The 13,827-nt window shown below is 35.3% G+C and overlaps 1 protein-coding gene across 3 annotated transcripts in view; it reads right to left on the bottom strand.

The window, feature by feature from the left end:
• LOC150097100 (VPS35 endosomal protein-sorting factor-like) overlaps window positions 1-13,827 on the bottom strand; it is a 386,078-nt gene that overhangs the window by 170,174 nt on the left and 202,077 nt on the right. For 2 of the 3 annotated variants that reach the window (XM_090406834.1, XM_090406831.1), the window contains 2 exons: window positions 9,549-9,602; window positions 49-278 (listed from right to left, as the gene is read on the bottom strand). In XM_090406834.1, the coding sequence (XP_090262960.1) occupies window positions 49-278; window positions 9,549-9,602 (284 nt within the window). The remainder of the gene's footprint in view (window positions 1-48; window positions 279-9,548; window positions 9,603-13,827) is intronic. The other variant, XM_090406832.1, reaches the window with a different exon arrangement.

Genomic DNA, 13,827 nt, shown 5'->3' with positions numbered 1-13,827 from the left:
GGCATGCAAATGCCACTAAATATAATTAAAGACAACCAACAAATGTACCTGATAAATGCTTCCATTATTAGCTTACAAACATCTACTTTAACTGTCTCCTTTTGCAGCATATCTAAAAAAGGCAGGAAACGTTCCATAGAGAACAATATAGCAAAATCATGCATATGAGTCAAGATGCGATCTATTACTCTTGCTAATTGCTGATAATGTTGTTCAAAGGCACGATCAGGAGTCATATGTTTAATGATGTCACTTAAAAATGTGTTTACCTCTCGTTTCTGAAACAAAAATTCATCACACATAATAACGATAATAATAATAAGAAGATGAAGTGATGATCAAGAAATAAAGAAATTCATTTGTTATGTGTAAAAATTGCTAAAAATCAAAAGCCAAAAAGGATATTTACTTTTAAAATTTTAATCTAATAAAACAGAATTAGATTTAATCAAAATTAATGAAGCAAAATAATGAATTTTCAAATCAGCCATTCATGATTGTCATCTAATTTTAAAAGATGCAATAAAGTCCTATCAAGCATAGCAAGACCTCCAAAAGTCACATTAAAATAATACAGGGCTAGCTGAACAACTCAAGCAGAAATAAGAGGGCTTTTGATTAATATATGAGGGGAATATAAATAACAAAAATAATTTTTCTAGAATGTCATTGGAAGTCTAGAAGACTGCTGAAAAGTAGAACAAATCAGAAATTTACAGTACTTGACAAAATAGTATAAATCAAATTTATATAAATATCTCATTAATATGTAACTGTGCAAAGAAAATCAAATTATTCAATCCCTTAAGAATCAGTTTCATTTGCTACTTGAACACACATGAAAGCCCATAAAAGTATTTCAAAATACTTCTGCTCATGCACAATTCTAAAAATCAAACAATTTATATCTGTCATTCATTTTTAAAGATTAAGCAAATGAGTTTTAAACTAAGATCTATTAGTCTTAACATATAAGATGTTTCTAAATTATTTGGTGAAACTGTGGTTCTACCACTGATTCACAAAATGTCATATAAACAAAGGGGGGGTGGCAGAAACACTTTTACAGAATATAGCATATCTGAAACCATGTCATACACACTGAGAAGGAATGCTGGTATCACATCAAATGTTTGAAATGGGTACCATGAGAGGCAATCCCTATCTCACAGTGTTGGATGAGTAAGTGATTGCTGTACACATTCAAGAAGTCCTGGAGTATTCTGAAGTTGTACAACATCCATGATACTTTGATGGAGAGTCAGTTCACTAGGCACTGGTGTAGCATAAACATCAGCCTTCAGCTGTCCCTCAAAGAAATCCACCTCTACTTGCATGCAATCCATTCAAATAGCCATCTCTACATATCCAATGGCTGGGATAAGCAAAATCAAGATGTGTTATAACAGTTTTTTTTTTTACAAAAACATGCTGACAAACTGTCATGCATGAACCATATATGCTGGTGTTTTGCTAATGACATATTTGCCAACAATGCTAGTAATTCCTCCTCCAAGAGGTGCTTGTATCAGTGACCATTAAGAGTCAGTTGTTGTCATGTGGGGTTCCCCCCTAATTTTCCCCATCTCTTAGGACCAATTGAGGTTGTGCCCTCCAATGAGGGACTTCTAAGTATGTATTTTTGACTGTAGATTCATGTGTGTTCACAGGACCGGTTTGCCTGTTCTGATGGATGAAAAACCTGAGTTTCTGGGAGAAAAAACCTTCTACCCCTGTATGAGACTGGCTAACTCACCTTTAGTCGAAAGAGACCAGATAAAGGCTCCTCATATCATAGACAGGAATCGAACCCAGGTATTTCCTACTAAAGAGCTTTGTCTATACCGACTGAGCTACAGAGGTTCTATTAAGTGTCAGTGGCAAGAGCAACAGAACAATTAAGGTGCTCTCCAATGATGCCAATCCAAACATTCACATGGAGTCTTTGATGGTGCTGGGAATGCCTGATTTCATGTGGATTGACGTGCCCAGTAATGTATGTTGTAAAAGTTCATTACTATGTCATCACAGGTGAACAGAGATTCAGCTATAAAATGTTCACTGGTAACGTATGTTGTAAAAGTTCACTACTATGTCATCACAGATGAACAGAGATTCAGTTATAAAATGTACACTGGGGAGGAAAAAAAGTACACTATTGTTTAATGGGTATTTCATCCTGCAAAAGTAAGTTTAAAAACTAGAGGGATGAGTAGAGTTTGGGGTTTAGGAGTGCAAGAGGTGTGTGTGCACATCAAATACACAAATGCACAGTGGATGTCAATAAAACAATGGCACTGGATGGGATTTCACCATAGGTTTTGAATGCAGTAAAGAACTAAAAGTTAACTAGGCCTCTCAATGAGAGCCTGGATATGGGAAAGGTGCACAAGGAGTGGAAAGAGGGTAAGATAATGCCATTGTAGAAGAATGGAAGTGTCAAACTATAGACTAGTTTGCATTTCTTCTGTAGCCAGGGCCAGTCCAAGAGCATCTGATGCCCCTAAGCAAAGAAAATTTAGGCACCCCTATACGTTGTCTCTATATTTTTTTTCTAGGCGATTGCCTAGGTTTGCCTAATGATAAAACCGGCCCTGTCTGTAGCTGTTAAGATTTTGGAGAAATTAGTGAGAGATAACATGCAGCATTGGGCAGATGAGGGTAATGTTATATCTGTGAGGGTCAGATTTATTATAGGATGACTTGTTTTAGTAAATCTACTTGCCTTTTATAATAAAGTAACAAAGGCAGTTGATGAGGGAAAGGCATATAATGCCATTTAATTTGGATTTTACAAAGCCAATTTTCAGAGTACCACATGATAAGCTGATACTTAAGTTACAGCATATGGGTTTGGATATCAGGTTAGCAAACTGGACTGGGGATTGGTTAGCTGATGGGCATAAGAGAATTGTGCATAAGGGAGCAATATCAAGGAAGCAGAGGTTACAAGTGGGGTTCCTCAGGGCCAGTTTTGGGATCCGTATTGTTTAACCTTCATATCAATGACATTATGGGTGGACTGCAGGGAGATATTCACTTGTTTGCAGATGATGGAAAGGGTTACTAGAAATAGTAATGATGTGAAAGTCTTTCAGGAGGATTTGAGTAACAGGACAGATGGACAAACAAATAAAGGTGTCATTTTAATGCAACTAAATGTAAGGTCTTGAAGTTTGGGAACCATCGATGAGAAGTGGCATACTCTGTTGGAGGAACTGTATTAGAGAAGTGGAAGAGGCAAGGGACCTTGGAGTGAAGAGTGATAGAAATTTGAAGTTTATGGGACATATCACAAAGGTGGTAAAGGTAACTCAGAGGATTGCTGCAATACTAAGAAAGGTGCTAACCAGCAGAGATAGAAGAGTTGTGTTTCACTGTATAAAGCCCTCAGACTACATCTGGATTACTGTACTCAGATTTGGTAACAAAGATTTGAAGGATATAAATTAACTTTCCTTCAGACTGCAATAGAAGGAAGTGGTGATATGAACAAAGCATTTAAACTGTTGAGGGGTAGTTACAAGATTGCCGAGTTATTTTCTACGGTAGATAAAGAGGAAGGAACAAGGGTATGGAGCATATCTGGATCATGGAATGCATTGTTTGATTGGGTGATGAAAGCACAAATGGTGAATGAGTTCAAGGAGTGGTGTGATAATCTGTCTTGTCAAGGATTGGCCTTCCACAATCAACCCTGTAATTCCATGGAGGTCCTGAATGATAAAAATGAGAGAGAGAGAAAGAGAGATTCCTAAAGTGGCTTTGACATGAATTCCAGAAGGAAAACAGAAAAGAGGAAGGCCTAAATTAACTTGGCAGAGAATGACAGAAAAGGACAAAAGACTGGTTCGCTGGAAGAGCTGGAGAGAAGCCAAATTGGTGGCTCAGGACAGAGGTATCTGGAAGAAATCGATTTTGGCCTTATGTGCCTGTGCCATGAGACACGAAGAGGATAAGTAAATAAGTATATTGCAAAATTCAGAAAGTCTAGTCTGAAGGTTGAATTCTGGATGATTACAGTAGAGATCTCATAGTTCCTACCTATAAAAATGGAAATAAAATGATGTTAAAATTATAGAGAAATTTTCGAATAAGTGTTCCAGTTAAGACTTATGCAAGCATATTTGAGAAGAGGTTGAGCATGGAGAAGAATAAACTAGGTTCAAGTCAAACATTCACAGCATCAGAAAAGAATGATGCCAGGATTAGTTTTGTCTTTAGGTGCTGTAACAGTGTGTCATCTTGATGAGACACTCTTACAGCACACACTCAAAGATCAATGATCATCATCAATTTCCTGATATGTTTTCTCAAGATATGTGCAGAATACTATGATAGTACTAAATGATACTCATCATTTGGTCTATCTCAGGACTTCTGCAGTTGGATTGCCAGCTTTCTGCCTGAACACACATTACGTGTGATGGTGGATGGTTCTTATCCTCTCATCATTCAACTAATGCCGGGGTTCTGAAAGATTCTATTCTCTCATCAACCCTGTTCCTTCTATATATCAATAACCTACTTCAGTTGACCTCCAACCCAATACACAGTTTTTGCAGATGACAGCACTGTGCACTCCTCCTTCCATTTGATAAACCTTACTCTACACAACTCACCTCAATCTACAGAACATCAACCACCACTGCCCTCAACTCTGATCTCCAGCCATCCTCAGATAACCTAGTTGATCTCAATGCTAGTAAAACACAGTTCTCTTTTATTTCTCACAAAAAATAATCATTTTCTCCCAGTATTATTTTTGATAACACTCTAATTTCCAGACAAGATGAGATTTCTCTTCTTGGAATCACCCTGACATCAAGCCTCTCCTGGTTTAAATATATCACAACCATTGTGTCCTCAGCTTCTAAAAAACAGGGATTCCTCTTATGCTCAAGACATTACTTCACTTCTGAAAAGCTGTTAACCTCATACAAATGACAAATCCACCCAGTTATTGAACTTCTCTCACATTTGGAGTGCCCCTAAGAGCTCCCTCAAAATGCTTGATCAATACAGAGGAGAGCAATTAGATTGATTAATAACCTATCTCTTACCAACTCACTCCTCCCACTTTTGCACAGACGTTTGGTTTCTGCATTATGTGTATGCTATAAATATTTCCACGGCAAATGTTCATCTGAAATTGCATCAATAATTCTCCTACTCAGTACTAAGTTCGTTGTAACATATGCAGTTGCTGCCCTTCACATTACACCTTGAAACCCAGAGAACAAGTTTTTTCCTCCTCCATCCCTGCTACTGATGTATTGTGGAAGAGTCTTCCCCCTGATGTGTTTCCAAAGGAATACAATATACAGGCTTTTAAATCAAATGTAAACAAGTTTCTCCTTTCCCAATCCACTACCCATACACCATACTGACGTACTATAAGTTGATTAACCAACCTCTAGTTTATTGCTCAACATATAAGAGAGAGAGAGAGAGAGATTAAGTTTACATTATTACTAATTTCCTATCAACAGTTTTCCTCCAAATTAGTCTAGTATTTATACGCTCTGTTCAAAAAGAAACCGAACTTTTGATAGCTACATTGCTGAACAGAAAAAATATAATTTAATAAGGAAATTCAATTTACTTCAGCAAGAAAAAGAAAAACAACAAAAGCATCTAGATAACTCTAAAGCAGTGATTAACCTATCTTCACGAGTCCTGTCAAAAGCAGATGAAAGGCTTCAATTTTGCTTTAACGGTGTAGCGCATTCCGAAAGTAGATATCATTGCACAAATTGAAAAAAGATATCTGCAATTTGCCTAGCAATACAGCATACCTCATCTGCATACAAAGTTCTGCATTACTATTAAAATGCAAAATACTTATCAAAACCGGAATCTGCAGCACTTAAAAAATTAAGACTTGACAACAACATCGTGATAATTAAAGCAGATAAAGAGAATGCGACAGTCATCATGAACTCCAAAGATTACACAACAAAGATGAACACCCTCTTGGAGGATTCCACCACCTATTTGCCTATTACCAGAGATCCCACATGGTGAGAACATAATAAAACTAATGACTTAATCAAGAAGATACCTAACTGGCCTGAAGAACTAAAAGAACTCTATCATCTAAACACCCATTAGTCCCAAGAATTTCTGGAGCTCCAAAAATACATAAAATAGATACCCCGTTAAGGTAGACTGTAGATGGAAGTGATTCTCCAACATCAAATCTGGCGAAATACCTGACAAACATGTTAGTGCCACATATAGGAAAAAGATTCATTCAAAAAGAACAGTTTACATTTCATCGAGAAGATCAAGGATGTTAATATAGAACCTTCAGATGTTTAGCAAGCTTGGATATAGTCAGCCTCTTCACTAATGTACCGAGAAATGATACAGTGATTCTTCTTTAAAATCTTTTTCCACCAGATGTTGTAGAACTATACAAACACTGCATGAATAATATAATAGATTTAGTTTAATCCTTTATCCCAGTGAGAGCAAACAAAGTTTGCGCCTGAAAATATCTTCAGGACTAAATATAGTGTTGTACTATCTTATCCAGTAAGTAGTGCAACACCAAGGCAACTCGTGGCAAAGGTGGAGCAAGCTACCAGGCACTTCTAACCCAGTATCTCCCATAATGCAAAACACATTTCCTATGTGGATATGTATACTGTTATGCATTAAAGGGAATGGCCATCTACCCAGACTAGTTTCGACCTTTATTGAGGTCTCTTCAGTGGGAGCCAGGCCCAGAGCTGGAGATACCAGGCAGAAGCAGTAGCAAGTCATCTGTGCCTATGGGAGTTGCCAAAAGGTTTATCACCTTTTTTAAAAATTACTCTGGATTTAGAGAAAGATGTTGAAAATTTATTTATCACTAGGTTAGACTATAATAGATTTAGTTTAATCCTTTATCCCAGTGAGAGCAAACAAAGTTTGCGCCTGAAAATATCTTCAGGACTAAATATAGTGTTGTACTATCTTATCCAGTAAGTAGTGCAACACCAAGGCAACTCGTGGCAAAGGTGGAGCAAGCTACCAGGCACTTCTAACCCAGTATCTCCCATAATGCAAAATACATTTCCTATGTGGATATGTATACTGTTATGCATTAAAGGGATTGGCCATCTACCCAGACTAGTTTCGACCTTTATTGAGGTCTCTTCAGTGGGAGCCAGGCCCAGAGCTGGAGATACCAGGCAGAAGCAGTAGCAAGTCATCTGTGCCTATGGGAGTTGCCAAAGTCTAACCTAGTGATAAATAAATTTTCAACATCTTTCTCTAAATCCAGAGTAATTTTTAAAAAAGGTGATAAACCTTTTGGCAACTCCCATAGGCACAGATGACTTGCTACTGCTTCTGCCTGGTATCTCCAGCTCTGGGCCTGGCTCCCACTGAAGAGACCTCAATAAAGGTCGAAACTAGTCTGGGTAGATGGCCAATCCCTTTAATGCATAACAGTATACATATCCACATAGGAAATGTGTTTTGCATTATGGGAGATACTGGGTTAGAAGTGCCTGGTAGCTTGCTCCACCTTTGCCACGAGTTGCCTTGGTGTTGCACTACTTACTGGATAAGATAGTACAACACTATATTTAGTCCTGAAGATATTTTCAGGCGCAAACTTTGTTTGCTCTCACTGGGATAAAGGATTAAACTAAATCTATTATAGTCTAACCTAGTGATAAATAAATTTTCAACTGCATGAATAATGTTTTTCACATTCCAGGACAAATTTTGGGAACAAAAGGAAGGACTAGCAATGGGCTCCCCCCCTCCTCCTCTCCCCAGCTTTAGCCAACCTCTTCATGGAAAACTTTGAAACTAACGCTCTAAAAAACTATCAAAAGAAACCTAAGAAATGGCTACGGTATGTGGATGACATTTTTGTCATTTGGCAAAGAACGATAGATGAATTAATTGTTTGTAAAGAATATCTTAACAGAATATACCCAAATATAAAATTCACTTTGGAAATAGAAGAATATAAAAAATTACCTTCCCTGGATATCCTCATAGGAAAAAATGAAGAAGAAAAAAGTTTTAACCTTTTCCATTTATAGAAAATCAACAACTACAGGAAGAATTCTTAATGCAGCCTCAAACCACCACCCCTCACAAAAAATAGTATAATAAAAATCTTGAGAGACAGAGCATATAAGATATCCAGCACGGAAAAAAAGCAAAATGAGAAATTACATTACTTAACACAGAACCTCACACTTAATGGATTTGAGCCAAAAACAATCAAGAAAATCCTGAACACAGCTCCCACAACCAATGTAGAAAAACAAGATTTCAAGAACGCAATCTTGCTACCATACATTAAAAAAAATGTCACAGACAGATTAGCGACATTGCTCTGCAAGTACAACTTAAAAGTAGCTTTTCTCCCTTTAGAAAAAATATCAAGATTCCTACATCCACCGAAACCTTCGCACCATCCCATAAAAATACCAGAGTTCTATCAAATCTATTGTTCTTGTGGCATTTGTTACGTAGGCCAGATGGGAAGGTCAGGAGAAATCTGTATGGCAGACATAAAAAAGACGTAGAAAAAAGAAGAGAACACAAATCAGGCCTAGCTTTCCACACAACTTCCACTGGCCATAAAGTACTTTTGGAAAAAATGATCATGTCATATATTGATAAAATCTGTTTCACAAGGAAATTCAAGGAAGCGGCAAAAATGCTTAGAATTCCTCCACAGTGTAAACCAAGGTTTGATATTACACCAAGTGTGGTTAGATTCATAAAAAATCTAACTTCCTCAGATCTCGGACATAACACACGTGAAGCACAGAACATGACAACAAATAACAATGTTCCAACAAACATTCAGTAACAAATGTTTCAATTTTTTCAATGTTACAGTTAGAAACATCTAATGGACTATGAATTTAATCTTTGTTAGTTGTGTTTAACTTTTTTTATACACCAATGCCCCCTGATGATGTAAGTCATACGACTTACGAAACTTGTCGGGTTTTCATGTATCCTGTTCATACGTATCCTGATCGTATTTAATAAACATGTGGTCTCAATACCGGAATCTATTTCTCAAACTACTGAACAACAGAAACCTTCGCACACATTAAGTTTAAGTTGTTTAAAATATTTTTCAATTAGTGCAAAGTAAAACTAGGAGATACTATAAGTAGAGTATTTTTAAACTTTTTAAAAAATTTTTGTTATAAGATTGTTAAAAAATTGTTATAAGATCAATGGTGGAGAAGTTCTACAGAGAATAGTGGGAGATCAGGGGAGAACCAGGTCATCCCTGGAAACTGTATAAAGAGGGTGTGAGTAGGGGAGTGAGAGGTAGGTTTTTTTAATGCAGAGTTGTGAATGATTGGAATGCCTTGCCTGAGAGTGTGGTGTCTGCAAGGCGTTTGAGTGTGTTTAAGACACGGTATGATGAGGTGTGTGTGTGTGATAAAAGGACCTCCCAGATGAGTCTTTGACTCCATGAGGTCTTGGGAAATAATAATAATAAAAAAATTTTTTAAACTTTCCAGGTTTGTTTTAAATTTAAGTAGACTGATACAAATTCAATTACTTACTGTAAAGTTTTTAACTGGGTATTCAATCCACACTTCAGCACAACTCATATAATCCTATTAATAAAAACATAAACATTTAAAATTTTATTTATGTAAATTAATATTTAAGAATTGTAATAAAAAGTATACCATATTGGGGAAAAAAATTATTAATAAACCGCAGTAACAAAAAACATTTTATGGCTGTTCAAATAATCAGTCTTGATATGTCTTCAATACTGAAAGACCATCATGTGATACACAATATGATTAAAATAAACTATAAAATAAGAGGAAATATGATATTATTTTAATGGCTATAGTTATAATGGAAATAGTTATAATTAAAGTGTTATTGGCTCTTTACTTAATTTAAAGAACTTATTCAACTCCTGGAATACGGAACTCAAAGGTGATACCAAGTACTGACTGTGGATCTGATCACAGACTGGTCTTAATGAAGATGAATATTTGGCTGAAAACAATAAAAATCAAAAGAAGCAACCCCTAAAATGGGATCTGCAAAAGGTACAAAATCCAATAGTAAAAATCAAAATTTAATGAAAATGTTTCGGAACTGCTGTTTGCACAGTTGCAAAACGAAAATGAACCCTCTCAGTGGAATAAACTACAAGCAGCTATCATAACATCTGCTAAAAACCACATCAATAAACATGAAGAAAGAAAACCACACGGATAACACAAGAAGTAATTGAACTTATCAATGAAAGAAGAACATGGTAAAGAGGAGCAAATGAAGAAGAAGGATTAAGATATAAAACATTGGATAAAAGAACCAAATGGTTATGCAGGAGATTGAAAGAAAACTGGATAAATAGGCAGTGCACCGAGATAGAAGAATTACGAAATAGGAACAAAACCAGAGAAGCATTCCTGAAATGCTTCTCTGGTTTTGTTATGGAAAACCAAAACATACATTGTCTAATAACATCAAGGACAAAGATGGGAATATAATCATTGATAAGGAAAAGATAAATGGAAGATGGGTGGAGTACTTATTAGATTTCTATGATGATGATAATGATAACATGACAGATGATTCACGACACCTTAAGTCAAAAGTAGCAACAGACACCACTCTATCAACAAGAAAAGAGATACAATACATAATTAAGAATCTTGCTAATAATAATTCTCCTGGGTGCGATAATATTCTAGCTGGAAGGCTGAAAGCTTTGAATAGCTATAATAACTATTTAGTGGAATCCATTCAGGACACCTATAAAACAAAATTACCTGAATTTTTACATCTATCTGCATACCAATTCCAAAGAAAAATAATGCACAAAATTGTGAGGATTATAGAACTGTAAGCCGAATATCCCATGCATCTAAGATTATTTTAACCATTGTTAACAAAGAAATTGAAAGAGCATTAATCGGTGAATTGAGTGAACAACAGAAAGGCTTCAGAAGAGGAATGGGAACCATTAATGCTATCCTGGAACTAAAAGTACTGTAATAGAAAGATCACTTGAAAGAAACAGGAACATATATGTATGCTTCATAGACTTTCAGAAGGCTTTCGACTGGGTAAAACATAATAAAATGTTCGATATGTTAGATAAATTAGACATAGATCATGCACTTAAGATAATAAAAATGATTTACACCTGACACAAAATGTAGTTGTTTAACTCTTAGACTTCTGAAGTGAAGATAAAAGGAGAAGTTAGACAAGGTTGCATCCTTTCGCCAAATTTATTTAATATCTATAGTGAGACAGCGATGAAAAAGATTGAAAAACAAAAAATAGGAATTAGTATTAATGGTATAAAATACAACAATCTTAGATAGGCTGATGATACTATTCTAATAGCAGAAAACAGAAACAAATTAATCAAATTACAGCAGCTACTAATTGAAGAAGGTAAAGAATTTGAAAATTAGGAAAACACCAGGAGAAGACAATATAAATATAGAACTATACAAAAATGCATGTGAAAAATTTCATGAAAGACTTCTGAAATTTTTTAATATGGTTTGGATGTCTGGAAAAACCCCTAACTCTTGGAAAAAAGCACTGGTTATCCCAATCTATAAAAAAGGAAATAAAGACAATTGCAATAATCATAGGGGAATTAGCCTGCTGAATACAGGATATAAAATATATGCAGGAATATTAAGAGAAACTAAGCAGCATTGTAGAAGACAAATTACTAGAAGAACAAAATGATTTCCGAAAAGGCCGATCCTGCATAGATCCAATTTTTAATTTAAAATTATTAATAGAAAAGAGAAGAGAATTTCAAAAAGAAAAACACGTGGCCTTTATTGATTATGAAAAAGCCTTTGACAAAATTAGTAGACAAAAATTGTTTAAAACATTAACCGATTTAAACATACCAAACCAACTTTTACAATCTATTCAAGAAATATATACAGGAAATAAAATAGCAGTTAAATTAGAACACATCTCAGAATAGAAAGATATATCAACAGGAGTACGACAAGGATGCAACCTCTCACCTCTGCTTTTCAATATATATATAAATGAAATATTAATAATCTGGAAACAGCATAACCCATTTGGTATACAAATGACCCCGCAAATGAAGATAGATACACTACTATTTGCAGATGATCAAATAGTATTAGCTACATCAGAAGATGACTTACAAAGATCATTAAAATCATTAAATGATATCTCAAAGCAATATAATATGACAATATCTAAAGAAAAAACAAAAATAATGGCATTCAAAGGAGAAAACCCAATAAGAAGTAAAATAATGATAGATAATAAAATACTAGAACAAGTAAACACTTTCAGATACTTGGGATGTGATCTATCATACGAAGAAGAAAAAGACATACACACTAAAATATCAAACTATGTCAAAGTAAATGGCATAATAAATAATATATTTAAGCCATCTCTAGTACAAAAACACACTAGAATCAGACTATATAATGTCTTGTCAAAACCAACTCTACTATACGGAAGTGAAACATGGATCATGAAAAAGAAAGATGAAAAACGAATTCAAACAGCAGAAATAAAGTTCCTCAGAAAAACAGCTGGATATACCAAGTGGGACCACAAAACAAATGAAGAAATCTTACAATCCCTGAAAATAAAACCAATTAATTACTACATAAGACAGTATAAACAAAAATGGCTAGAACATTTAAATCGAATGGACAACAGCAGACTACCAAAAATATTATACAGATACAAAATAAGTGGAAAAAGAAGAATCGGAAGACCAAGAAAGAGATGGCATGAGACCGGAACAAGCCACTTGGCCTAAATTCCATGTTAGGAAGAAGAAGAAGAGAAAGAATTTGGTTTAGATATAAATGCAAAAAAGACCAAATTTTTGAAAATCTCAAAAGGAAATAGATCTGAGCCAGAAATATTCATGAACATGAAATCGAACATACAACAGAATACAAATATTTAGGCACCTACTTTACTGCAGATGGAAAGCAAGATAAAGAAATAAAAATAAGAACAGCCATAACAAAAAATGCCTTCTGGAAAAATAAAGATCTGCTCAGAAGTTCTGTAGGTATCGAGACAAAGAAAAGAATGATAAGAACATTAGTGTTGCCAGTTTTCACATATAGAAGTGAGACCTGGGTATTCAAAAAGAGAGTAAGACAGAACAGAAGACAGAACATGTGACAAATACAGATGTCCCACAGAGAATGAGAACACAGAGATCTTTATTACAGGAAATGATCCAGAGAAAGATGAGATTGGTGGGACATGTACTGAGAGGTTCAGCAATCTAGAGGACACTAACAGTTTTAGAAGGAAAAATTATGGGAAAAGGATCAAGAGGAAAAAAAACAAAGGACATGGTTTCAAGATATAAGATCATGGACAGGATCACATGGCTATGCAGAAACAAAAAGGAAAGCCACCAACAGAGAGAGAACTGGAAGGCCATGGCGGTGCACCCTCTCACTGAGGAAGCTACATGATGATGATGATTCAACTCCTCCAAGGATCCCCTAACCCTCCTCACTCAGGAATTCACCTGTAGCCTGCCTTACTTTGGTTAAACTAGAAGCATTATTAAAACTGAAAAAACTCAAACTTAGCTTCTAGAAGAAGAAACCCAACATCAGAAGAACTGAAGTCAGGAACCATCAATATAAGGAGTATTAATAGAAAGGGAATAAAACTTGCAGAAGAACTGGAAAAGTACCAAGTGGATACAATTTATTGAATACACCACTGAGACAAGGCAGGAGGAAAAAAAAAGTGAAATCTTACTAAATAATAAGCATAGGATGTTATATCGGGATATAGAGTAAAACCTCATTT

This window comes from Typopeltis vanoorti, chromosome 17 (genome assembly GCF_054136105.1).
Source record: "Typopeltis vanoorti isolate ZY-2024b chromosome 17, IOZ_Tvanoo_1.0, whole genome shotgun sequence".
NCBI lineage: Eukaryota > Metazoa > Arthropoda > Arachnida > Uropygi > Thelyphonidae > Typopeltis > Typopeltis vanoorti.
Note: the sequence above shows the minus strand (reverse complement) of the source record. Positions and strands in the feature narration are given on the sequence as shown.